The sequence below is a fragment of the Urocampus carinirostris genome, chromosome 15 (genome assembly GCF_059441175.1).
Source record: "Urocampus carinirostris isolate Australia breed hairy pipefish chromosome 15, RoL_Ucar_1.0, whole genome shotgun sequence".
Lineage (NCBI taxonomy): Eukaryota > Metazoa > Chordata > Actinopteri > Syngnathiformes > Syngnathidae > Urocampus > Urocampus carinirostris.
Genome location: NC_142363.1, coordinates 27,938,334 through 27,965,027, shown reverse-complemented (window position 1 = coordinate 27,965,027; position 26,694 = coordinate 27,938,334). Strand labels below are relative to the sequence as shown.

The 26,694-nt window shown below is 39.4% G+C and overlaps 2 protein-coding genes across 2 annotated transcripts in view; one reads left to right on the top strand and one right to left on the bottom strand.

The window, feature by feature from the left end:
* The window catches only part of fancm (FA complementation group M), an 85,599-nt gene extending 59,078 nt beyond the window's left edge, over positions 1 to 26,521 (bottom strand). The window contains exons 1-4 of the mRNA XM_088354901.1: positions 25,804 to 26,521; positions 23,037 to 23,209; positions 21,020 to 21,097; positions 20,798 to 20,956 (exon numbers count right to left, since the gene is read on the bottom strand). Coding sequence (XP_088211027.1) covers positions 20,798 to 20,956; positions 21,020 to 21,097; positions 23,037 to 23,209; positions 25,804 to 26,464 — 1,071 coding nt within the window. The 5' untranslated portion in view covers positions 26,465 to 26,521. The remainder of the gene's footprint in view (positions 1 to 20,797; positions 20,957 to 21,019; positions 21,098 to 23,036; positions 23,210 to 25,803) is intronic.
* Positions 681 to 18,578, top strand: soul3 (heme-binding protein soul3). The gene is made up of 5 exons (XM_088354248.1): positions 681 to 1,190; positions 12,490 to 12,584; positions 14,084 to 14,225; positions 14,310 to 14,493; positions 15,774 to 18,578. The coding sequence occupies exons 1-5, from the start codon at positions 980 to 982 to the stop codon at positions 15,943 to 15,945; spliced, it is 804 nt and encodes a 267-aa protein (XP_088210374.1). The 5' UTR covers positions 681 to 979; the 3' UTR covers positions 15,946 to 18,578.
* Positions 26,522 to 26,694: the final 173 nt, after the last annotated feature.

Genomic DNA, 26,694 nt, shown 5'->3' with positions numbered 1-26,694 from the left:
AAAGCAACGGCGGTCCACTTGCGCCTTCTGCTGACCACCACAAAGGTAAGAAATCCTATCCATAATTATATTCTTTATCCTTTTTATTTTATTTTTACACATTCATGTTAGCGTAATCTTTTGTACGGAAGATTACGATTACGCGAACGTACGATTAGCCTGGGTTAGCTTTATGTGGGTGTTGGAACGAAGCCCAACTTTCAGGGTGTTGGAACGGAGCCCCATTTCCAATGAACCGCTCATCACTTGTTGTGGAGACCCGGGTGCTAAATGACTTGTAAACGACCTGATTTTTTTATTTTTACACATTCATGTTAGCGTAATCTTTCGTACGGAAGATTACGATAACGCGGACGTACGATTAGCCTGGGTTAGCTTTATGATTACGTTAAACATTCAAGGTAAACATTCAGGGTGTTGGAACGGATTAAAACGATTTACATTATTTTTAACGGGAAAAATGATTTCGGTGATCGAACAAATCGGTTTTCGAACAGGGTTCTGGAACGGATTATGGTCGAGAACCGAGGTTCCACTGTAAATGAAAACGAGCAGCGCAAAAACAATCCGCAGTTCCCTCGGCACTATTTGTTCTCTCGGCTGTGGCGCAAAGACGAGAGAGTGGTCCGGCCCTCTAAGTCACGTGACGCGCCTCTCCGCCTATAAACCGTCTTTCCTCCTCGGCGTGTCACAGCCTAGGAGGGCGGACACCCGAGGGGGGAGCCGCTCGTCTGGAGAACTATTAAATACAAGTTAACTACAATTTATCCACTTTACTTTTTATTTTTGTTTCTTAAATGCATAAATGCATCGTGGGCAGTCGCGTTACGTGGCCGTTTGTTGACCCGCGAGCGGCCGGGATCCGATTCTGTACACGGGCGTTGAATTGAGGGTTTTAGCCCACCATTAACACGAGATTATTTTTTTTTAAATAAAGATTACGTACAATATTTGTATTTTCTAAACAACCGTGACGATAATGGACCGAGGCGGCTGTCAGATGAACGGAGGCGGCGGGGGAAGCGGCCCCGTCGACGGCATGATCACCCTGGAGGACTTGGAGTCCTTCTCCGAGGATCAGCTGTCCGATTCGGGCAACGGGAGCCTGGAGGACGAGGACGAAGACCCCGATAGACTGCTGCATTACTGGCAGGAGGTAGCCAGGGGACACCAGGTGGAGGTGGCAAACGGTAAAATTTCGAATAAAATGTATATTTTTAAAGAAATAAAAAATAGTGATAATTTTGTACGCCTATATAGGAAATGTTGTGACGTAGTTAGCTTAGCTGTTGCTAGCAAACTTCACAGACGGGTCAGAACAAGTGACGTGGTTATGCACCTAGATATTTTTACTATTATATATTTATTTCAAATCAATTTTCATTTTTTTATTGCGCCATAAAATATTTTTTTAACAAAATATTTGCTTTATTTACTTTTTTCTGCTACCTGTCGTAGCTTTAACACAGGGGTGCCAAACTCATTTTAACTCCGGGGCCACACGATAGAACAAACCATCTGTCGGGGGCCGGACTAGTAGATTAAAGAGAAAGAACAAGGGATAAAGAAATAAGAGAAAGAGGGAGGGAAAAGGAGAGAGGGCGGGACAAAGAAAGAGAGAGAGGGAGAGAGCGTGAGAAACAAAAGATAAGAAGTTGTGAGAGAGGGGGAAAGAGAAAGGGAGAGGAAGAAAGAAATCCAAAGAGAAATAGAAAGACAGAGGGAGAGAAAAGAGCGCAAAGGGTAGGAAGAGAGAAAGAGAAAAGGAAAAAATGAAGTTGGAGCAAAATAAGTTAAAAAGACACAGAGAGAGAAAGAGACAAAGAGCAACAAAGGAGAGAAAAAGAGAGACACAGAGAGTCTAAGAGACAGAGTGTGAGAAAAGGGGTGGAAAAGAGAGAAATAAATACAAGTACAGTGTCTTTGTGAGAAGGACCTGGCTTTGGCAACATCAAGTTGACATATTTCAACCTGCAGCTTGTTTTTCTCTTGCGCTCCTCTGAGTGTTGTCTCGCGGGCCGGATTCAATCCCCTAGCGGGCCTGATCCGGCCCGCGGGCCGCCTCTTTGACACCTGTGCTTTAAAAAGAGGGATCCCAACAACGGACGTGTTATTGCTCGTAGATAGTTATTTTTATTTCACATATTTGTTTAAAAGTGTCTCTACAAAATTGTTTGTCTTGCTTTTATTACTAAGGTATTTTTTAATGTACTTTTCTCCGCTCTGACATAATTTTAAAGGCAGGTCACGTTCTTGCTCGTTGCTCAATTATTTTATTCAATTATTAGTTGGACCATAAAATAATTCGTTGTGGGAATGTTTTTACTGTTGTAGTTTTTACATTTAATTTTCTCTGCTCCGTGACGTACAGTATGTCACAAAAGTGAGTACACCCCTCATATGTCTGCAGAGATTTCATTATAATGTTTAGTAAAACAACACTGAAGAAATATCGCTTTGACACAATGAAAAGAAGTCTGTGTGAAGCTTATACAGCAGAGCACATTTATTTTTCCCCTAAAATAAACTCAAAATATAGCCATCACTAACCAAACCCCTGGCAACAAAGCCTGAAAGTACTCAATCATTCACTTAAGGAACTTTCCCTCTAGGGTGTACTCACTTTTTTGCAAAGAGGTTTAGTTATTGACTGTCATAGTGTTTTTTTTGAGGGACTAAATTAATTTACACTGCTATAATCGCTTTACACAGACTAAGCAATGTTTCTTCAGTGTTGTTCTATTAAACACCATAATTAAATTTCTTCAGAAATGTGAGGTGTGTACTCACTTTTGTGACGTACTGTAGTTTCTAAAAGGACGGGTCAAAACAAGAGCTGTTTTTTTTTTTTTGCCCGTTCTTTTTTTTTTTTTTTTTATAATTTTCATGTGTGGAAACATTTGTTTGCCTGGAGAGGATGGGCACCGCCAGGCTGTACTTGCCCAAGACACTCCACAGCCTATGGTGATTAAGGGATCCACACATCCGCACGCATTCTTTTACATCAGTTTCTCCCACAAAAAAAATAGTAATTTTGTTCCCTTTTGTTGTTGTTTTTACTAATCATTTCGTTATTGAATTTTCTTGTTTCGTGAACTAGATTTCAAAAGACGGATCAAAACAAGTGACATAATTAAGGTAGTTAAATTTGCAATTTTTTGGGGGGGGGGGCAGTGTGTTTTTTTTATGTGGTTTTTGTTGTTTCCAATGTATATATTGTTTATTTGTTTTATATGGGACACAGTTTATTCAAAAAAAAGTCAAACCAAGTTACACTTTGGACTTTAGTTGCTTCATAAAGTAGCAAGCTTTTTCCTCTCTTTCTTGTTACATATTTTAAATGTTTTTTTTCCATAAGTAATTTATTTTATTTAAATTTTGATCATATTCAGCGCCCAAGTAGTTTTGTGACGTGGTTAGCCAAGTTGAAGTTCATAAACTTAACAAACCGGTCAAAACAAGTAACGTGTTTTTACTAATTGAATATTTGACGTTGATTGCTTCACAAAATAGCTAGTTTTTGCTTTTGTTTTGTAATAATGTATCATCTTTCCCTTGCCTGTTTTGTGACGTGTTTTTTAATGCAAGTGACCTATTTTCCTGGTTGTATAGTTGATGTCAGTTGCTCAGTAAAATAGCACCTTTTTAAAAACTATTTCCTACTTTGTTATGTGGTTTTCAAAGCCAAATTTGAGACAAAATCAAGGAATCAATACAGGTATAAAGTTTTTGTTCCAAATAATGAGATGAAAACATATAATAGTATAGTTTTTCACAGTAATCAACACGAGTTCAGAAATGGGTTTTCAACGCCACATTTAAGACCAAATAAGTCTAAGAAGTTATGGTTTTTATTAATATTTATCTCAATGATGCCAAATGTTCAAAAAGTTTTGAACAGTTTTTTTTTTAAAGGAATCTATGCATTTGTGGTTTAAGAGTAGTCTACAAACTTGTATTAACAAAGCCACCTTTGAGGCCAAATCAAGGCTAAATAACGTGTTATACCAAGTGTAAGAAGTTCCTGTTCTCGACCACATCACATAACTTTGTACAGTTTTAAAAGGATTCTATAAACTTGGTTTAAAAGGAGTCTATAAACTTGTTTTCAAAGCCACCTTTGAGTTCAAATCAAAGCATATAAATGTGTTATTACCAATAGTAATTTGTCTCATGTCAGAAAAGGGGTAAGAGAACCAGATATCATGGCCAGGATAGCTCAAAACCACTGCTGCACATGTTAGACTTAAACCCATCTGGAGGGACAAGAACATAGCAGTGAAATCTAAGTTTAGACTCATGCAAGCGCTGGTTACTTCCATCTTCCTCTACGCTTGCAATATATGGACTCTCACAGCAAAACTGGAGAAGAAAATTCAGGTCATGGAGATGCTATTCTACAAAAAACTTACAGACATTAGCTACTTAGCCCATTTGACAAACGAAACAGTGCGCAACACCATCATAGGGCACATTGGCCCCTACAAAGAACTGTTGTCAACTGTGCGCAGACAGAAACTTCAGTGGTATGGTCATGTTACAAGATCATCAGGACTGACCAAGATCATTCCCTAGGGCACAGTCCAAAGAGGCAGGTGGAGAAGACCGAAAAAGAACTGGGCCGACAACATTAAGGAATGAACTGGTGCCAACTTTGCCACGACCCAAAAACAGATCAGAAACCATCAACAATGGTGCCGTGAACCGCCAACAGTATTTAAAAGGAGTCTATAAACGTTTTGCTTTCAAGGCCACCTTTGACTTCAAATGAAAATACATCAATGTGTTTTTACCAAGTGTAGGAAGTTCTTGTTCTTAATGATTGGATCAGGTGAATGTTCTAGCGATGTAGTTTCTAAAAGGAACCTATATACTTGTTGCCAGGTTAATAATTCCATGATGAGTTGTAACTTCACAAGAGTCAAAAGCAATCCGATTGACATTTTGACTGTCAGGCTGCCAAATTACATTTTTGTAGTGACTATTACATTCATGCTATCAATATTGATCAAGAAAAGTGCAAGAATTTTAGCTAATTTTTATATCTTTACAAATTTTCCAAGACCCACATAATTATGTTCTATCATTACCCATCCCAAAAATTATATTAAAAAAAATTCCTAGGGAAAAAAAAATCCTATCTGAGGTCAGGAATGTGAAAATAAAAGTTAAAGTGGGTCTTTGGCACAGAGTAAGTTAACAAAAAACATTTTCCCTGACAATAAAATCTGACACGATTATCAAACGTGGCAGCAAAGGTTATCTTTTCGACCTGATTAACCTGTACTGAGAGGATGCATTGCGGATTTACCCGACCCAGTTTTTCGGTAAAACACAGGAAATCAAAATAAATACTTGACTCGTGTGGTCGGACTGACGATCTCTTCAAATGACGCTACCCAAGAACTATTTTTTGGGGAGTAAGGGGGGATACAACACCAGTTCTATTACAGTAATAGAACTGATGTATACATGAGCTAGTACATACAATAAACAAACTGTAGACCAAAATATTATCTAAAAAAAACTCCACTGGTGGCCTGTGTATGTATAGTTGTGTAATTGAAACCCCACTGTCAAAGCCGTTTGTTCTGATGACAGTAAAATGCCATATGCAGAAAGGACAACACGCTTTATCTCAATAGTTATTATTGATATCGCCGATTTAAGTCAGTAATACATTTTTTCACACAGTAGGCAATATATGCGTCGCTTCGGCTTTGCATATACTAAAATTGGACCAATATAGGCCTGTTCCCCCTTTCTGCCCTCTGAGCATAGCGCTAATTGAGGATTTAGCACAAAATGGCTTGCTAGAGCTTTCTGCCGAATGGAAAGATTGTCTACAAGTTTCCAGTATATACAGGGCACCTGGTAAATCTGCATGTTAATACATTGCAGAATAGGACACGGGCCAAACAGCTTATGCCAAGATTTATACATTTCGTGTTAAGTTTGTTTAGTAAATCAAAGGACAGAAGCTTACTTGGCCGATAATGACAATGATGTAAATGGTGCACAAGAATCAGAACAACAAATAGCATTGAGGTATAATAGTTAAAATAATGAACTGGCATCCAATGCAATCTCATTCACATGTGTCACAATATTAAAACAGAATAAATAATTAGAATACATACATATTGTCTGCAGATTTGATGTCAATAATCCTAATTTATCTTTTTGGAAACGCATTGAAGCTCTTAATAGTCATCGGTAGGCAACAATCACCAACAGTAGTTAAAAGGATGATGATAATTGTACAAGGGAACTGACAATCATGCATACAAATAAAATAAAAGACTTTTGGATTTCATAAATAAACAAAAATGATTATTGGCTACTCAGCACCATTAATAGTAAACCCCCAAAATATGACATTAATCGTTCTGAGGTAGGGATCAGAAAGGGAAATTGTCGTATAAAGGGGGGATGGATACCTATGGGAATTATCTAATCGCTCTGAACCTCCAGTATCCGATGTAAAAACATCAAAAAAGTACAAATATATTAAACATTAGTAACAAAACAGTATATAGTAAGTAATGTGTTAAATATGTAAATAAACCATTTGCTTTAATTACCTCCTTATCCTTTATAATTGTCCCGATTGTCAATTGGTTACGGCCATATTCTTTGATTTTCATATTTCATTATTATCTCAAACTAAGTGTCTATTGTTTTCATCTTCTTGTCTTCAGACACTTAGCGAAACAAATTCCAGTTTGTTACATAAGATTCTGAACTGAACAAAGAGATAAAAAGGCATTGTGGGAGGGAGTTCAGCCCTACCATATCGACATCTACATGATACTGTGACGCGAACGAGTAGCAGATCAGAATGTAAGATGTTTTCAACCAAGCAGAACGGCATCTTAGTCGTAACTTGGCATACGCATTTACACCACAACTCAGCAAAGATTTAATTTTGTACATGCAAAATAATTGTTGATGTCATGGTGGAGAAAAGGCTGTAAAAAACATTGAATTCCGCAACAAGTGGTGAATTATGGCATGCTAGGTACGCTGTAACCAAGGGGTCTACTGTACTCGTTCTAAAGTCAGCATATTGAAATGTTTATTGGTTGGTGGTAATCAACCATAGCTACATATTTTCTCACTTTTTGTGCTTGGCACTGACTGAGACATATGAATTTCCCTACGGGGATGAATAAAGTATCTATCTATCTATCATTACAACAACACGGCTAAAATACATTTTTTACAGCAAGTTCTTCAAAGTGAGAGTTTGCTGTCGTGGAATGAATCGGGGATCTTTTCATGTACAGCGAGGTGGAATAATTGCGCATTCCAACACACCATCTTGCACCCTTGAATAGTTCACATTACCGACTCATCAAAACCTAAAATTGTCACCAAACCACTAATTTTATTTGTAGAACTTTATTTTACGTACAATAATGTGCACGGGTTTACAAGACACACCCTTCCAAAAGTCTTTTGTCATATTTTCCTGAAATAAGGCAATGGGAATCAAACACGGGTTCGTGGAGTGGTAACTATTGTTACAGATGACATACAAAAGTCATTGGACTTTTCTCATCACACTATTTTTTTTTACTCACTGTGCCAGAATTGAATGTTAGAGAAGAGAGAAAACAGAAAGCCATCTTGAAAAATGTAAACTGATGCAAAAAAAAGCACAATGAAGGAAACAATTCTTTGATGTATTTTATGATGTTTGTGTTTATTTCTTTCAGCACGACTTTGTCTTCTCCCTTTTCTAACATTCATATCTGGCACTATGAGTAAAATAGTGTTATAATGAGGTAAACCTAATGCCTTTTCATGCATCATCTGTATCATTGGTGGCCTAGTGGTAATGCTTCGGTGCTCTCACCGCCGCGACCCGGGTTTGATTTCCGTTGCACACATTATTTTGCGATTTTGGCCAGCGATGTTTTTCGATTGATCAATCATTGCACAAATACGGTAGTATACCATAAAACTTCGTGTAGTAACGCACACATTGAAACGCTGAATGCATTTATTAATTATAATGGATTTGATTTTGAAGCGTCTTTCAGGAGACCCAAGGTTGCTGTACACAAAATAAAGGACAGTAGTGTCAACAATAAAAAAAAAAATAACATAAAAATAATACAGTAAAAACTAAAAGAGGGGGATGGTCTAAAGCAGTTTTGGATGAGGTGAATGGATAGATTTCATTTCCAATTTGATCCACGGTATTTTGCGGTATAGAAGGCGAACCAGGTGTTAAGGTTCACTTTAAAATTTCTGGCCAATTTGGGGGTTTTGAGGTGTCCCTCATATTTTTCCCCCTTGAATATTCTTCTTCGACGTGCCGTATTTAAAAGCTTGAAGGATCGGATGTGGGCTACAGGCTGTAGTTTACCCACCCCTTTGCTCTAAAATCCAACAAGCAGTTTACTCCATCACACACTGTGGAAAAACACTTGCAGTTCACATGGTGCGAGACTGGCGTGAGAAGTCTGCCGGATGAGCAGAGTGCTGTGCCAACGCGTCACATGGAAGTGATGTTTATTCCAAGTGATGACAAGAACACCGATTAGAAAGCCAGAGACCGCATTTAATGCTTGATTGGACCTGGATATTGTGCCAAATTGTTATCAAATCAAAATGTACCGTATTTTACAGACTATAAAGAAAACGTAAAAAAATTAATAATTGGCCAGAAATTTGAAAGTGCGCCTTACAACCTGGTGTGCCCTGTTTACCACAGTAAACTGTGGATTAGATTGAAAAATGCATAAAAGTAATTATAGGTATGCGTTAAGTATATTTTGTAATTGTGCGATTATCCATCAATAAACATTGCTGACTAAAATCGTAAAACATTGTATGCAATTGGATTCGAACCAGGGTCATGACTGTGTGAGTGACCTTACCACTAAACCATTAGTGGTATAGATGACATGGGAAAAGGCATTAGACCTGGGATTTCAAAACCCAGTTTGGCTATAAGGCTGGAACCAGACCTCATGTTCTCAGGTAGACCAGACTAGTAAAAGAATGTCAAACTAAAATTGTTAGCTTGCCGTACTTTTTCAGTATTATGCTTTATCATTCAGCCTACTTTAGTACCCTACCCTATGTATGATAATCATGGATCACCAATGTTCTTTGCTAAAGAAAACACATTTATTTAAAAACTATGGGAGGAAAATGATTTTTTTTTACATTGAATGCACCAACTGGTTTATTTTAACAGTTGAGTGAATGCAGTTTTACACCTGAGCCAACTCAACACGCTGTACAAACTCATGTGGGGGCTCTGAAAATAAAATTTGCCTTAATTGTCATACTGGTTTGAAATAAATATAAAGAAATACAAATTAAATTCTGGGCAGTGCATGGGCAATTAGATTAGAATACATCAGGCTGAGCGTATATAATTTACTGCCCTCTAGCAGCCAGACGAAGCATTTGGTTTTCATTTAGTAAAAAAAAAAAAAAAAATCACAACTTTAGATAGAAATGACCAAGCGACTCCCTTCTTTTTTGACATATCTGGATATGTATGGCAGACCAGATTAAATCCAATGGGCCATGTCCTGCCCATTGGTCGTTGGTTTGACATAGATTCATTAGACCTTATTTCATCAACACGGTATTTTTACTCACGGTGCCAGAGACAAATGTTGAAGAATGGAAAAAACAAAGTCCTTCGACACAATACTTAGAAAGTACGTCTATATATTAACGTTATTGACACATGGGCTGAAGAAGTGTAGAGACAATTTAACCTATTAGAATGAACTGTGTAAAAAATCTGATTTCGGGACTGTAAAAATAGTGTAAAAATGAGATGAGGTGTAATGCCTGTCTGCGCTATCTCCGCCGCGCCGCTGGTTCGATTCCCGTAGCAGACAATGTTTTGCAATTTTGATCAGCAACACCTACCGTTACAGTGATTGCACCAGATTTTACCATAATCATATAAAGCCCAATGGTTATACTCTTACTGTACTCAATTTCATGCGCTTTTCAGTCCGGTGTGCCTTATGTATCAAAACTAGACGACATAAGACATTTTTTTGGGGTTGTGCCTTATGGTGCAGAAAATTCAGGACATGTATAGCAAATGAAATCAAAATCTGTTCAAACCGTATGTCTCCATGAACCAATTACTCGATGATTATAAGTAGAACCCCATCATCAGGATTTCAAAACAAAACTGAAAAAAAAAGAAGATCTTTCCACCAATTTAATCACATTTAATCAGTCAGGACAAACTAGGTCACATGGATCTTTGCTTCCAACCACTAATCAATCAGCGGTAACATTTGTAGATTTAGAGGGCGGTGGTGGGTAATCAATGGTAGCCTGACTTTGTCATTTATTATTATTGTAGCCCTCTGATCCGTTGCCATGGCAACGAGCGCCTCAAATCTAGAAGCGGTCAACAATCACAAGACGGACTTTGCTTCCTCGGCTTAAACTCTAGGACGTCACATCCAATTTAAAGCTAAGCAGGTGCTCAGACTCGTCTCTAAATCACATTTTAGTTTTTCAGTTATTTTTTCGGACAAACGTTCTGTCAACTGTGTCATATCTGTTTTATTGTGAATGGCATCTAAAACAAAATCATAAAGGGATTCATTAGAGCAGCCTTCTCCAATTTTATGGATTAGTTAAACCACTTATAGCTTACTATACTCTCATAAGCTGAATTTAGAATGATAAAATACTGAAATCAAACAGTACACTAATATGCGCATAAAGCAAATGAACACAAGAAGGCATAAGAAATGCAGAGTTACCCAATGCTCCACTCACCTGATTAATTCTTCTTGTTCAGTTAATTGGCACAGTGTTGGAGAGGCAAGAAATTAAATTTTAATGTGATCAAGGGCATTATTTTTCGATAATAAAGGGTCCTAGGAACGTTAGTAATAAGAAAAAGACGGAAACGATTAAGAATTATGAGTTTAAGTGTCTGCTATTGAAGTCCTGCTATAAAATGTACTAATTGTTCTATTTTTTTCTTTATTACTGGATTTTTTTTATTATCTTTCCATTTAAATAATAACTGTTGTTTAAGTACACGTTTTGTTATTATTTTTGGCACGAATATAATTAATATTGTGGATATTTAAAATAAGTTTTAGAGAGTGTGCATATATGCAGTGTAGGCTTATATGAAAGTATATTTGGCCCCTCGACAAATTAGAGGCACTAGTCCAGGGGTGGGCAAACTACAACATTGGGCTTTTTAACCTGGACCACTGAACACAGTAAAGAGATAAAATGCAACTAATAAGTAAATGGAAGGCAGCACGGCAGCGCAGTGGTTTGCGCATGTGCGGCACAGTTCTGAGGTCATGAGATCGAACCTTTCTGTATAGAGTTTGCATGTTCTCCCTGTGCTTGCCTGGGTTTCCTCCGGGCCACATTCCCCAAAAATGCATGTCAGGTTAATTGGCCGATCCAAATTGTCCGTATGTGTGAATGAGCGAGTGAGTTGTCTGTCTCTGTGTGCCCTGCGATTGGCTGGCAACCAGGTCAGGGTGTCCCCTGCCCACTGCCCAAAGATAGCTGGGATGGGCTCCAGCACCCCCGTGACCCTACTGAGGACAAGCGATGCAGATAATGAATGAATAAATGAAAGAATAATAAATACATGTGGTTTTGGTGCCAGTCTTGTCCCCAGTGTTCTTTTGTAGCCCCCTTCTTAAAAACATTGTGTACTGCATTGTATACATTAACATTATGCACTTGTCATTTTTGGAGGGAAATTGTGGATTTAAATGTTTTTGCAATTTTTAATCATGTATTTATTTCAACCTTTTTCGGAGGTATATATCAAATGTTATGTTAAACAAAACACTGGCATTTTTAATGCATGTTATCAAATTTAGTGCTTGAAAGGGGCAGAATGTATTGCCCCACTTTCAAATTTCTGTACAATTTTACTTTTTTAGGTGTGCCTTATAGTCCAGAAATATGGTAAATATCTGCCGATGATCTTAGTGAAATAGTGACTAAGTATCTGGAAAATTAGAAATAAGTTGGTCACTTCTGCAAAAGAGATTTTCATGCCGTTCTTGGATTTTGCCGAGCTGATGTAGAGCACTTTTGCATTTCCAATTTTTTGATACCTTTTTAAAAATAAAACTAGAATACTCCTGTATTTTTCGGAATATCAGGGGCACCCCAAAAAAATACATTTTGCCAGAAATTTACAAGTGCACTTTGTAATGGGTGCATCTCACAGTCCGGAAAATTTGGTAATTTACTATAATTCTGAGTTGTTTCAAAACCGATCTGCTGAAATTTTCTATTAATAAACAGATATAAAATGAAATGTAACATGTCCATATGAATAATTTCAGAAAAACATAAGAGAAAAATAGGATATTTTTTCCACATTCATTGCAAGGATATTTGATCGAGACTCCCTCCTGGTCTGACCGCTACGCCAATTTGTATTTAAACTGAATTCCTCAATTTCAACTAACTCTGTCTTCTGTTGTTATTTCGCAGAAATGGCCGAACCCATTCAACAGCTGACCTCCAATAACAATGGGCGCGGCAACCGAGAACACATCCCTTTCACCCTCCTGTCGCGGAAAGAAAAGGTATGGAGTTGAACTTTCCCTAAACTTGATTTTTTTTTTTTAAAAGCTAGTACTAACAAAACTAACGTTTGAGGATGTTTGTCGGAATCATTACATTTGTGGAGAATTTGCTTCTTGAAAGGGATCACGTTCTCAGGGCACTAAGTCGTTTAAACCCCCTCCGGGACCACATAAATAAAGTTTGCTAATGGGTTTAACCTAGGCTAATTAGTTTGCTGAAACTTGACTGGAGGGTTGCATTCAAACAAAGGACAGTCACAGAACTCTATTCATAGTGCACAGGTCAAACCTAGATAGCTACGAATGAGTACGTCTAAGACAGGGGGTTTCCAACCTTTTTCATGCTAAGAGCTACTTTTTGTTACCTAATTAACACAAAGGGCACCCAGTTTATGTATTTCTAAAATAACTACGTATCATGTTAACACTATGTTGTTACTATGTTATTACCTGGTTAATTATTAGAAGTAGGATCAAATAGTCAGTCAACCACTAAAAACATTATTTTACGAGAAAAATCACAATGACCGAGCACTGGTGAACTATTTTTTAGAACAGGTCTGCGGGCACCAAATTGGGGACTCCTGATCTAAGATCATACGACTTCATAATAATGACAGTTAACGTTTTCATAGCCAAGTTATGTGTGACTTGTCACACATGATATGCACTTTCTGCAATTTTTATGTTATTGTTATGTTGCCTTTAAACATATTGAATGAATGAATGAGTGAAAACTTTATTTCGGACATTAAAATAAAAACGGGACAAAAAACAATAACTCTACACCAAAATAATGTTACATAACATGTTCGAAAAGGGGTTGTAAGAAGCATATGCTTATTTTCTCTACCCTTTTATATTCCCTATTAAATACATTTTACAGAAAGTGTCATGGATATACATATTACATAGGTCAAATATCAATAATTATAATAATAATAGGCACATTTTTCATTGTTCATTTTTCAATGCCACTAGTCACCAAACATCACTGCGGCACCAATGATAATAACAACAATGTAATAATATTGATCATAACAGTTATGATATAACAATAGCAACAATAAAAACAAAGTTAACCATAGTTGTAAACGGACTATTTCCAATCTCTCGTATCACTCATACCCCATTTTCATCATCTCTGTATTCTGCCAGTAATGTTTTTTTGTATTTAAATTTGAACACGTGAATAGTTGGAAATTGTTTGATCTCGTCTTGTAAATTTTTCCAAAGTTTGACTCCACACACAGACACACACATACGTTTCCTGGTGGTTCTCACTTTTGGGATTATGAATTTACTACAGCCCCTTAAATGATAATTTCCCTCTTTCCGAATGAATAATTTTTGGATGTTATCTGGCACTATGTTTTTGTTGACCTTAAATAGCAGTTGTGCAATTAAATATTTTAGGAAATCATCCAATTTTAATAATTTGGACTGGAGGAATAAATACTCAAATATTCAAGTGTATTTTCACTTATCTACTGGCATAGTGCGGGGAGCTGCTCTACGAGAAGCGCCATTACGAAAAAGGCCACTGGGCCTGCATAACAATGCGTGAGGAGACGTACGAGCAGAGCATCTGCTACGGCTTCATGAGGATAATGAGATATATCTGCCAGCAAAACTCTTTAGGTGGGTTTCCAAATGATTTCACCTTAATCTCAGTTGTAAGGCCATTTCTTTCTGACAAGACGATTCATTTTCCGGATTGTTTAGGGGACTACCTGGGCATGTCGTTGCCCATCGTGACGGTGGTGCGTACGGACGAAACCCAAACGAATATCGGCCAGGAAGTGAGGGTTGCATACTACCTGCCCACAAACCACCAACCGCAGCCCCCTCAACCTCTCGACAGCGACATTGTCATTGAGATCTGGCCTGCTGCTGTTGTCTATACCAGGTGAAGGATTTTACCATTTTATGTTGATAATATGTGTATTATTTGCCCTCATGTAGGTTTTAGATCAGGGGATGGTGTCATAATAGTCTGTAGTTTGCAATAGTCTCTGATCTGTGCAGCCCTTTGAGACTCTTTGTGATTAAGGGCTAAGTAACTCACAAAAACAAAATAGACAATTGATCATACAATCCACTGTTTAGAAACTTTAGAATCTATATATGCATGTATATTTTTTTAGAATACAATTACTTAATGTTTTAGTGTTGGATGTTTTGTTACTCGCCTTAAAAGGTTGACAAGCGCAACAGCACTCCTGCTGCTAGGAGAGAAATATACAGGGTTCGTACGCCTTTTTCAATCACTTTTAAAAACCTTTCAAATGGAAGAAATCCCGTGTGAATGTCTTTTGAAGATTCACAAATATATCTGCAGTTTACATTTGCAATTTTGATCTTGTCTGCATTTATCAAGACATGATTTTTATATCTTAATTAAGTCACGACTATTTGTGGACTTGAAAAATAGGTGTGTTCATATTTTTGAGACAAATCTCTACCCAGGGAGGGGAAAATGAAAAATTATGTAACTTAAATTTTCAGTTGCAGGAAGTTCTCCCCGTTACAATTTACCACTGTGAAATTCTACCTTACTTTTTACATGGCTCATAATAGTCCATAATTGATGCGTAATAGTTGCTCTAATACACATTTCTTAGTGCTCTGATGAGATGTAGCATGCACCTATTCTTAAGCATAACCTGTAGGGGGCGATGACTCATCATAGGATAATAGCGTTCAAACTGATTGCCAGCTGCTGTAAATCACAAAAGAAGAAATGCAATGGCAAAGTGAGGCAATCATAGAGTAGTGTTGGTGTAATTTTTAAGTAGACTTGCTGTGAAGTGTCGCCACCATTTAACTCAAATTTCAAGCAATTTCCAATTCTTGAAAACTTGAAATTAAAGCATTTTCAAGCATTTCAAGCAGCCGTAAAATACATGTACTTGATGTTTTGTCATGTGTTGTCATCTGGTGCACCTTATTGGCTAAATAACGGGAAAAGTCCAAATGACATTTCTTCCAACTCAAAGTTAAAAAAAGCTCTACGGCGCCCCTGCTAGTAGTGGTAGAAATATGGCATTGCACCCTTATCCTCGAGGCATTAAAATAGTGATTTTTTTCTCATAGCCAGATGTACTCATGAAAAGGGGCACCTGGCTTGCGAGCAATACGTCCCCAACCCTTATTCTTAACAATTATATTTCTTTCCCCTGATTGCAGGCCCTTCAGCGGCCCCACTAACGAGTTCACCATCGCGGACCAGATCCACGCCATGGCCGAGCTGCTGGAGTTCCCCGACGTTTGCGTTAACGACTCCTTCATTGTCGCCGGCTACACCAACCCAGCGCACAGCCAGCGCCAGAACGAGATCTGGTTCCTAGAACGCCGTTGAGGCCGGAACCAGGTTCAGGTTCCCCCTCGGTGGGCGCCAGAACGAGATCTGGTTCCCGGGACGCCGTTGAGGCCGGAACCTGGTTCAGGTTCCCTCTAGGTTGCTGCCAGAACCAGATCTGGTTCCTGGATTGCCATTGAGGCCGGAACCAGGTTCAGGGTCCCCCTTGGTGTGCACCAGAACCAGATCTGGTTCCTGGAACGCCATTGAGACCCGAACCAGGTTCAGATTCCCCCTCGGTGGGCGCCAGAACCAGATCTGGTTCCTGGAATGCCGTTGAGGCAGAAACAAGGTTTAAGTTCCCCCCTCGGTGGCATTCAGCCCGTTTCCACACCACCTCACAAAGACTCAACTCTTATTACACCCCTTCCTACCAGTCCACAGATCTCAGGTAAAATGTTATCCTTTTAGGGGCAGGGTCCCCCCACCCTCTTCAAATTCACCATTTAGAACCTTGGGAGTGCTCTCATAAAGCCGCAAAATCGTGCTCGGTTCCGTTTGTGTCTGTTAACGCGGGTTCAGTTGCATTTTAGTTTGCCGATTCGTGACGTCTGCGCTTGTTTTATAGTTCAAATCTCGGGATCAATGCAGGTTACTACTAGTCAATTCTTTTGAACTACTCAGTATTTGTGGAGTGAGTTGATATCGTGGAATGTTGTTGTAGTGCCAATAATGAACTACCTGGATAAACTCGTCACTAATTGAAAAACACGCCAGTGTGTGAATGTAAAAAAAAAAAAATCAGTGAGTGCGCAGACCAAACCACTGCTCAATGACAATCAAAAGCACTTGCAAATCCGATGCAAGCTAGCTGAAGAATTTCTTGTATTTTCCCCGCCTCCTGTCATTTTTTTTTTCCCCTTTTCACAAAATACTGTACTTTGCGTTAGTGTGTCTCTTCTTACTACTGTATTACGACAACCCCTGCCGCTGCTGAGTAATTGAGATTCAATTAGATTGTGATAAAGAAACTATATGAAAAGTCAAATGTTCTTGTCCAAAAAATGATTCATTTTTAGTCTTCTTTCATAAAGAGTGATTAACATGGGTGCCCTTGAGAAGGGTTTGTCCATTGATTATTAGTGGAAACTGAAATATCAAGATGAACTACCCGGTTTACCAGCTGGACTTAAAAGTGAAAGTCAACCAAAGGATTTTGTAACAATATTGTTAAAAGTACAATCTTTTTATTTTTTTTTAGGGGTAAAACCCCAGTGTGTAGTTTATAGCAAACCCTAAAGGTGTGAAACACTATATTTATTTAAATAATAAGCACATTCCATTGTTTTAGGCTTCAGGCACTTTTTGAAGTGTTTTCCTACTCTAGCAACGCGTGTTAGCCTTTTGGCTGCAGGCTATGACTCGTCACTAGCCGCAATTGTTAGCTGGCTCATGAGTTCCGTGAATTAGGGGCCAGATGTTTGGTGGTCACTGAATCCTATGATTTAGGCATTAGTGACTTTTAAACCCCACTGTTTCCTTCTCTAGCCACTCATGTCAGTCACTTAGCTGCAGGCTATTGTTTCCACCGACCGCTGTTGTTGCTGCTGCTCCATCACAGATTCCTGTGATTCAGGCTTCTTAGACCACACCCCACTCACTCCCCCCTCTTGCCTTTTTTCCATCTCTAGCCACTCGTGTTATCCACTCGGCTGCAGGCTATGGTTAGCCACTAAGGCTATGCTAGCCACTAATATTAGTAATATTAGTTCTGTCATATCATGGGCCCAACACTTGACTTTGCAGAGTACCTGATACATGCATACAATGGTTTTTTCTTAACCACGGTTTCATTCACTCGTGTAAGCCACTTAGCTACATGCTAAGGATTGCAGCTAGCAACTATTGTTAGCTGCTCCGTGTATATACCTTTTTTCTCGATTTTTACTCAGGAGTTTTACTAGTCAGTAGATGACAAAACCCCCCCAATTCCAATCCCTAATGAGGGGAGGCAATGGGTACCAATGTTGTAAATCTTGGTTATGGTTCGGCCAGTGTATACACATTTTGCTTTTGCAATCTTCTACTGGACTTTTTAGCAGTTTCTCCTGCTAGCAGCTTAAGTTGGCCAGTTGCACCAGCTCTGACCAACTACAACTATTGGCTCTTTTCAGCCGCTCCGGGTGTATGCAGCTGGCACGATTCGGCTTTATTCCAAATTAAGACCTTTAGTGGTGAATTATTATACACTGCCACTTTAAGCACCAGTTTGGTCATGGTTAAGAAATCCTTTGGGTTGACTTCCACTTCAGATAAAATCTACACAAAAGGATTATATGATTCTATGAATGTGACTATATACTATCCTATAAATATATAGGAAAGTTTAATTTCCTCGAAAATGACCTTAAAAAAATATATTTGTATCACCCAAATGCCCATGGCAAAAATCCAAAGATGTTATTTTTCACACCACAGTTTGTGAGTGAGGCGTTTGAAAGCCATGATACACACAATGCAAGTGTTTGTCCCTTTTTGTGAGCTCGGTTATATGGGAACATTTACCCTCTCTCTTTTATATGTTTGCTTATTTTAGTAGAAAAGCTAACTGTACTACCGACATAAAAGTGCAACAGCAGAATGCTACTGTGATTTTATTTTTGGTCAATAAACATGGGTGTCTTTCAAAACAATACGAATATACCTTCTTTGTTGTCTTGTTTTCACAAATTCCCACGCAAAGTCTTGTTTACCTACACTGGAATGTCCCTCATAATGGGATCAAATGGGGCAAACAAACGGTGGACACACCCAACTATACAATAGCTTCCCGTAACAAGGATGCACAATGGCTGAAAAAAAAAAAGGGCAGGTAAAAAGAATGCAATAAATGGAATGGTTAATTACAAGAATTGCTGCTAAACCTGCTGTTGAAATCAGGCCATGAGTTCCAATGACGTTACATTTGATTGGGTATTATGCTACGATACATATGTCCTCATAAAAATTCACTGCCGGCACTAAATCTCTACATAAACAATTCACAAACAGGTCACACGTGGCTCCCACTAAGTACATATACATAAAAAAGCCAAAAAGTTATTTGATAATGGTAGGCGGGGCATACTCACTGGCTACTAGCCAATCACAGTCACGTAATAGTGAAAGCACACACAAACACACATGAACCTGAATAAAAACTCCTCAATGCTGCTGATAATCAAGTTATTTTAACACTCTTCTTAAAGCCCCAGTGTGTATTACATAGTGACACGTAGTATGGTAGAAATACCGCAAATTACGGACTATAGAGCGCACCTGATTATAAGCCGCACCCACCATATTTTAAGAGGAAAACCGCTTTTGTACTTACACGGGGCGCACCTGTATATAAGCCGCATGCGCCCACATTAAAACGTGCAACACAATCACAAATTTAACCCAAACCCGAGTCCCGCGATTGTAACTGAATATCAAGTACACAGTCCAAAAACCACAGCCGGCAAAATGAACGGAAAATGATACCGGTACTTAAGGTTTGATGCAGACATGCAGAGTCCGGGTCCCGTTGAAAATAATCCAAGGAAAAAAAAAAGTATATTTCCAAAGGTAAGGGTGGGAAAAATATATATCCACTATTGTCCGCCGCGACAACAGGTCTCACCTTTACTCCACTTCCCGTCAGCCCCTGTTGTTTTTGCCCCTTCTTTTTGATTCGCCCGTGGAAAACATATCAGAATAAGTCTCTAAAATAAAATGTCTTTAAGATATCAGATTTATTGATTATGAAAATAACAGTTAGTTGCATTCCTTACATTTCTTAGCGTGCTCGAATAAACTTTTCTTTTTCATCTTTTTGTAAAATTCGGGTTGGTGTTTCGATTTTATTTGAAGAAGTCATTTTCCACATATACCATATTCGTACAACACTGACAAAAGAAAAGCAAGGACCAGTACTAAGACACCCTCCAATCCCCATCCACCCTTCCTACATTTCCTGCTTCATAATGTGTTGGAAGTCCTGAAAACCTCTGGTAAAAGTAAGATTACAGCAGTGGAAAAAAAATTATAAAAGCCCTTCGAACTCAGTTGGGGATCGTAAATTAAAAGAGAAAATATTCTACTTTCGATGCACCTTAAGTTGTATACATTTGATGTTTGGTTGTTTTGTTTAATCAATTTATTTTGGTGACGAGCATTATTTGCAATAAATTTCAATTGAAAACACATTGAAAATTACACTTGTTTTCTTATTCTGCACAGTAGTTAAAAATGATATCCTTTTAATAATATATATTATAATAAACATAAGTTTCCTTGCATTAACTCAGAAGCTAAGAATTTGACTTTAAAATTATATTATATACCACAGCCATATCCCCCTAGTGGGAGGTGGCTAGAGTCATTTCTGACTCTTTTTGGGAGATTGATTCAGAGGAGGGGATTCCCAGCCCCCTCGCTCAACCCAACTGAGGTGTTGGGAGTCATTAGGTGACCAAACCTCCCAATTCCAACCCCTAATGCTAAATGCCAATGTTTAAGTCTTAGGTATGACTCGACCGAGGCTTGAACCACAACCTCCCAGTTCGGGCAGGCGCCATACCCCCAAAGCCACCGAGCTGGTTTTCCACATACACCATATTCGTGCAACACTGACAAAAAAAGCAAGGACCAGTACTAAGACACCCTCCAATCCCCATCCACCCTTCCTACATACTTTAAAATTAAAGACAAAATATTAATCTGAAGGAGACCTTTACAAAAAATAGGCCTCAACATGTTTGGCAGGAGCTGGATTACCGACTTGATTTAGGCTGTGTTTTAAGCGGTACACATAATTAACATTTGACATTCTCACAAAGACCGCTAGATGGGAGCAAAGAGCGAGATATGATGGTTGTAAGTGGCCTACCTGCAGGTAACAAACTTTCTGTGCCGTGAGCGCCTCTCCCAGTGGAACCACAATTTTCTCCACGCTTCGTTGGTGCGTATGGGCCAGGATGTCCGGGCTCTCCTCGGAACGCAACTCGATGTGAGAGATGAGGAGATTGGAGATCACCGATTGCACGGACTGCACGGAAAGAAAAACGTTAGTTTCACGGTGGTGTGGAGAATGAAATGACAAAGCTCTCACCTTTGTGTCTCCTCCTGGTGTGGCGCTAAGGGCTAAGACGCGAAACTGCAGAGTCTGACCGCTAAGTTGTTTGATCACCTGAAATAACAAAGCTACTGTGATTGCTCGCTAAAGTAAACAGCTTAAGGAAAGTTCAATTCGAGACTTTAAATCTTTTTTTATGCGTTTTGAAATCAAATTTAAGACCAAGTTGACAAAAAAACAAACAATTGAAACTAACTAAATTAAAAAAAAACAAATATTTCTGGCACAGGGCAGCACGGCAACGCAGTGGTTAGCGCGTGTGCGGCACAGTTCTCAGGTCATGGGAACCTTCCTGTGCGGAGTTTGTATGTTCGCCCCGTGCTTGCGTGGGTTTCATCCGGGCGCTCCGGTTTCCGCCCACATTCTTAAGACATGCATTTCAGGTGAATTGGCCGGTCCAAATTGTCCCTAGGTGTGAATGAGCGAGCAAGTTGTCTGTCCCCGTTTGCCCTGCGATTGGCTGGCAACCAGTTCAGGGTGTCCCCTGCCCACTGATTGCTGGGATAGGCTCCAGCACCCCGCGACCCTACTGAGGATAAGCGGTGCAGCTAATGAGATGAGATCTCTGGCATACAATACATACACATTACCTGGCACAGGTTTTAGCCATGGCTAAAAATTCACACATTCACATGGTCTAAAGTTGCTATGTAAATTGTGGGTAGACCTTAGACATGCGTCTGCTCCGAAAAGCCCGACTGAAACCACATTCCATACCAAAGTAAATCGGTAAATCATTAAAAGAACAATTAATGAATGTCACTTAATCTTTGTAGTTCAAACAAATAGAAATGTTATAAATTTGTTCATATTTATCGATTTTCAAAAATTGGGCGCACACACACTCGGGCAGAGTAATATCGCACGCGTGGTTGTGGTTTTCTTTAATTGTAGGATGAAAATGGTGAAAGTAAGAAAAGGACTGTAGCAAAAGTGGGATAACGCTTGACACTGAAAACAACCGTGTAAAGCGTGCTGTATTTGAGTCGGATCAGGAGGTTTTTCTGAAACTGGTAACCATGGAAAGGAGTGTTTCATGTGGGGAGCAAACACCTACCCAAAAAACAGCCTCAAGAGCGATGGCCGCTGCTAGGCAGTACCAGCCCAAGACGCACCCTACAACCCTGGTGGTTAAGGCATCAGTGAACTCTGAATCCCTAATAAAGTATTCACCACGTCCTTGTTCGGGTGTTTGGGGTTTGAATTTAGTCCACACCTTCCAATATGGATTATTTATGTTCTCCCTCTATCTAATCTAGATCCAGACCATGGTCAAAAGAATTCTTTTGAAAAAGTGTAGACTCCCATGATACGACAGTCACCCGTTGAGGTGCAGAACATATAGTAATATTGTTGTATGGCGGGGGGATAGAAATCTATGGCAATAAACTAAACTAATCTTTTCCAAAAACATTAAAATAACTAAATAGTATTAAAAAAATAATACTTATGTGTGATATACATGCATATTAAATAACACTGTGAATATACATGTAAAGGAAACAGGAATTGTATGTACCAAGACTCGACCTGGTACAGTGGAGTAGCAGGTGGATGCAAAGTGGGGGAGGAGACGACAAAGATAGATTAAAAATTAACATTTCCACTTGCCAGGATCGTTATATCCTAAGATGTCCTTAAGATGTCCAACTGTTAAGAGACGCAATTGTGCATGTGCACTTATACCGCAAAGTTTGAAAACTTTGTTCAAGCAAAATATTTTGTTGTTGATGTCGTATAAAGAGAAGGTGAAAAAAAACATATCATGCACTGTAAAATCTAAAAGCTTTGCATGTACATGTTTGAATATATTATATTTTCTAAAATAGAAGTTTAAGAGACTCTGGCAGGACAAAGTAAACCCTAGCGGCCCCCAAGATAAATGAATGAAGTTAATTCATACAAATAAGCCTACATGTGGGAAACACAGTATACCGAAAATCAAGATATTTTAAAGTGAAAAGCATCATGTGACATCCAATACCACGTTTACCTGACAGTAAGCATGGTTCCCAAGCGCCTTGTGGGCTTCATCGATCACCACACACTTGACCTGCAAGGCGGGGCATGTGTCTCGGGATAAGTCGTTCATCATCACTTGAGGCGTGAGGAAGAAGACGCGCTTGGACCGCCACACTTCTTGCCTTCGGCTGGCCGCTGTGCTGCCTGTGATCATACACACCAGGTTGAGTTATTCATTGAGACTGACATGGAGAAAATGCTGCTTTTAAACATAGCTAGATAAGCCATCAGTTACACTGTGTTTTTACCATAAACGTTACAGTAGACCCCCAGGATACAGAGACTCCACTTTAAGATGCGCTCATTTTACGGTGTGCAATAAAATGTTTTTGGCCCCTCTTTAGGGCATTTTACCCACTATGTGACATCCACTACAAATTATTTTGCGTGCCCAAAAAACATATACAGTACATTTAACAATCTTGCACAAGACGATATACATTTAAGAAGCCATCTGCGATAGGTCAACTTCATGTAAACCATGAAAATAGCGATTTGCTGATCTACCGCCCACAATGCCTTTCTCTTTCATTCAGTTCAGAGTCTCGTAGAGATCTTGCGGGTTGGCAATGCAGTATTTTTTTGCTATGAGTCCCAAGACTCCAAGAGGATAAGCAGTTGTTCAGGGATCAGCCAACAGCATTTATCTTATTTGCTATGTGAAAATTGCACTAGAATGAATTAAATCCAACAAAACAGAAACCATGTATTTTTTTCAGTTTTAAGATGTTTAAAACAATTGGGGGATTACAATGTTACAACCATCACCATTGTTGTTGTGTTTTGATGATGAAGATGGACCTTGTATTTAGCTACTAATCAACAATATATATGAAAATATATACATTAATAACCATTCATCATTAATTTGAAAATAGAATGCACAAACTGAACATGCTTAAAGAAAATACATGTCAACATCCAAAAATCATCCTCAGTACAGGATTACTAACAGATAAAGTCAAATATGTACATCATAATCAGGAGCAGGAGATTTCTTCATTAACACATGTATGATTCTTCATAAACACACAACCTCGCGTACCATAATTGATCAGATCGACACAGTATAGACACTTTGCTTTCCCTGGAACATCACACTTTGCGATGAACTGGCTCAAAGTTTCTGTAACTTCCTCGATCTTTGCGCCGATTTTAACGTTTACTGTGACAGTCTTCTCCAGCCATGACCACTTACATTTATTCTTGATTCCTTTATCAATCTCGGAGACAAAAGCCTCGTCTTCTTTTCTTCGTATTTTCATATTCATATTTACTTTTTCAAACACTCATTTCACCGTTTGAAAAGACCGGAAGGAGCGCCATGTTTGAGAAAGCCAATGCTCTGAACAAAAGCTCCGCTGATTGGTTATCAGCGAACCTATCGACCAATGGTAGGAGTCGATCTATTTGTTAGCTAAACCACGTTGTGTGTTATAGATCTAATGCGCTGCGCTTCTTTTTGCCGATTTTTCTCGCGATCTCTAACTGCTAACTTGGGGTGATGAAACAGTCACGTATCATACCTCATCGAATTTAGACGATTTACGGGAATGACCTTTGGGGTTCAAAAACAGCGGAAATCCGCGGATCCGCGGAAAATTCTGATCCCTGGTTGTTGTTGTCGTCATTTATCCTGAATATGCATTACAAGTACTGCAAGGCTTTCTGATTAATGTCAAACCATTTCTCAAAACATCCATTCATCCATTATCTGCATCACTATCCTCAGTAGGGTCACGGGGGTGCTGGAGCCCATCTCAGCTGTCTTCGGGCAGTGGGCAGGGGACACTCTGAACTGGTTGCCAGCCAGTCGCAGGGCACACAGGGACAGATTTCATGCACTTGCAATTAGAATATTTCCTTGTTTTAATTCCCTCCTTATTTTAATAATAGTCACGTTGGTTGATCAATACGGCAGTGGAACCTGACAAGGATAGCTATGTGTGTGCTTCCTTCGTATTTCTTAATAATGACAAACGTCGCATCCATAGTTATCATGTTACTGTATGTGGATACGTTTATGTATGTGTATATACATTTTTTTTTTTTGTAAAGCGTTGAGAGCTAATAAGCCATGCTTCTGCTCACCCCTTTCTAAATATGTACTTTGTTTTCTCTTCCTTTGTTTTCTGGTTTATGTATTTTCCTCATTTGTTTTTGTATTTTACATGTTTTTTTCGTTTTGAGAACGAGGCACCACGCCGGAGCAGTAGTTAGCGCTTGTGCAGCACAGTTCTGTGGTGAGATCAAACCTCCTGTTTGGAGTTTGCATGTTCTCCCTGTGCTTGCGTAGGTTTCCTCTGGGCACTCCGGTTTCCTCCCACATTCCCTAAAACATGCTTCTTAGGTTTATTAGCCGGTCCAAATTGTCCCAAGGAGTAAATGAGCGAGCGAATTGTCTGTCCCTGTGTGCCCTGCGACTGGCTGGCAACCAGTTCAAGGTGTCCCCTGCCCACTGCCCGAAGATAGCTGGGATGGGCTCCAGCACCCCCGCCACCCTACTGAGGATAAGCGGTGCAGATAATGGATGGATGGATAGTTGTTATTTTGTTACGGTCGTATACCCCGAGTAGGAATGGACGTTATCTCGAAGCAAGTCTGCCCCTTGGGGGCTTCTACTACGGTGCGACACTACTTCACGAATTTTCATTTTTCACGTGGATTCTGGACCCTTTAACCAGGACAACCGAGAGGATTACTGTACAGTATATTGAAAATGCATTTTTGTCCTTGACCTGTCAGCTCCGCCATATGACCCTGAGGGATGCCCATCACTTTATAGCAGGCCTCGATCTGCTGAGCCACCAGTGGCTTGGTGGGCGCCATGAAGACGATCTTCCCGGCCGGATACCAACGATAGAAGTTGTACATCACGACAGCGGCGATGAAGGTCTTCCCCAGGCCGGTTGGAAGGCACACCAGCGTGTTTTGGAACAAGGCGGCCTGGGAGATGTTGAGTTGGTAGTCTCTAATGGGATAGTTAGTGGGGTAGATCCAGACAGATGCAGAGGAACTGTCAAAACCAGGGAAGTCTTGGTAGATGATCTTCTCCATTGATTGAGTGGTGCACATGGACCTTCCCTCTTGGAGGAACACACCATTCTCAAATTGAAGGTTTTGTTCTGCTTCTTTGACTGCCACCACCATGATATCGTCATCTTCATCGTCATCGTCATAAACTTCAGAAGGAGTTTCTGTTGAGTGGTCGTTTTCTGGAGAACCAAGTTCAGACCAAAGTGGATTTGGGGCTGAAGGTTTCTGAACTGGAACGCTTTGGCTTGCTTTTTGCTGTCCACTTACTTGTTTTCTTTCCTTTTTGGGCTTGGCAACGTTGTTGGGAGGAGCAGAGGCACCCCACGTTTGAAATAAAGTCCTCTGGTTTGAAGAAGAACTCATTTTATCAAGTTAGACAAAACTTTTGGGAGGTTGACGAGCGAGCCATTGCTAACTGAAGACGCGACGAGGGTTTAGCTTCCGGTTATAGGTTTTTCAAAATAAATGTACTTCCAGTCTAGAGACTCTTGTATTAAATCTTAATCATATTTCATTCGATACAACGAACAAATATTAGTTTAAAAAAATCAAAACAACAGCAACACATATTCGAACCAAGCTCAACGGTACAA

Bases quoted from the DNA above. Each gene is read 5' to 3' on its own strand.
- soul3 (XM_088354248.1), top strand. From the start codon at position 980: ATGGACCGAGGCGGCTGTCAGATGAACGGAGGCGGCGGGGGAAGCGGC. The intron at 14,226-14,309 runs GTGGGTTTCCAA...CGGATTGTTTAG, and splicing joins CTGCCAGCAAAACTCTTTAG to GGGACTACCTGGGCATGTCG. The intron at 14,494-15,773 runs GTGAAGGATTTT...CCCTGATTGCAG, and splicing joins GCTGCTGTTGTCTATACCAG to GCCCTTCAGCGGCCCCACTA.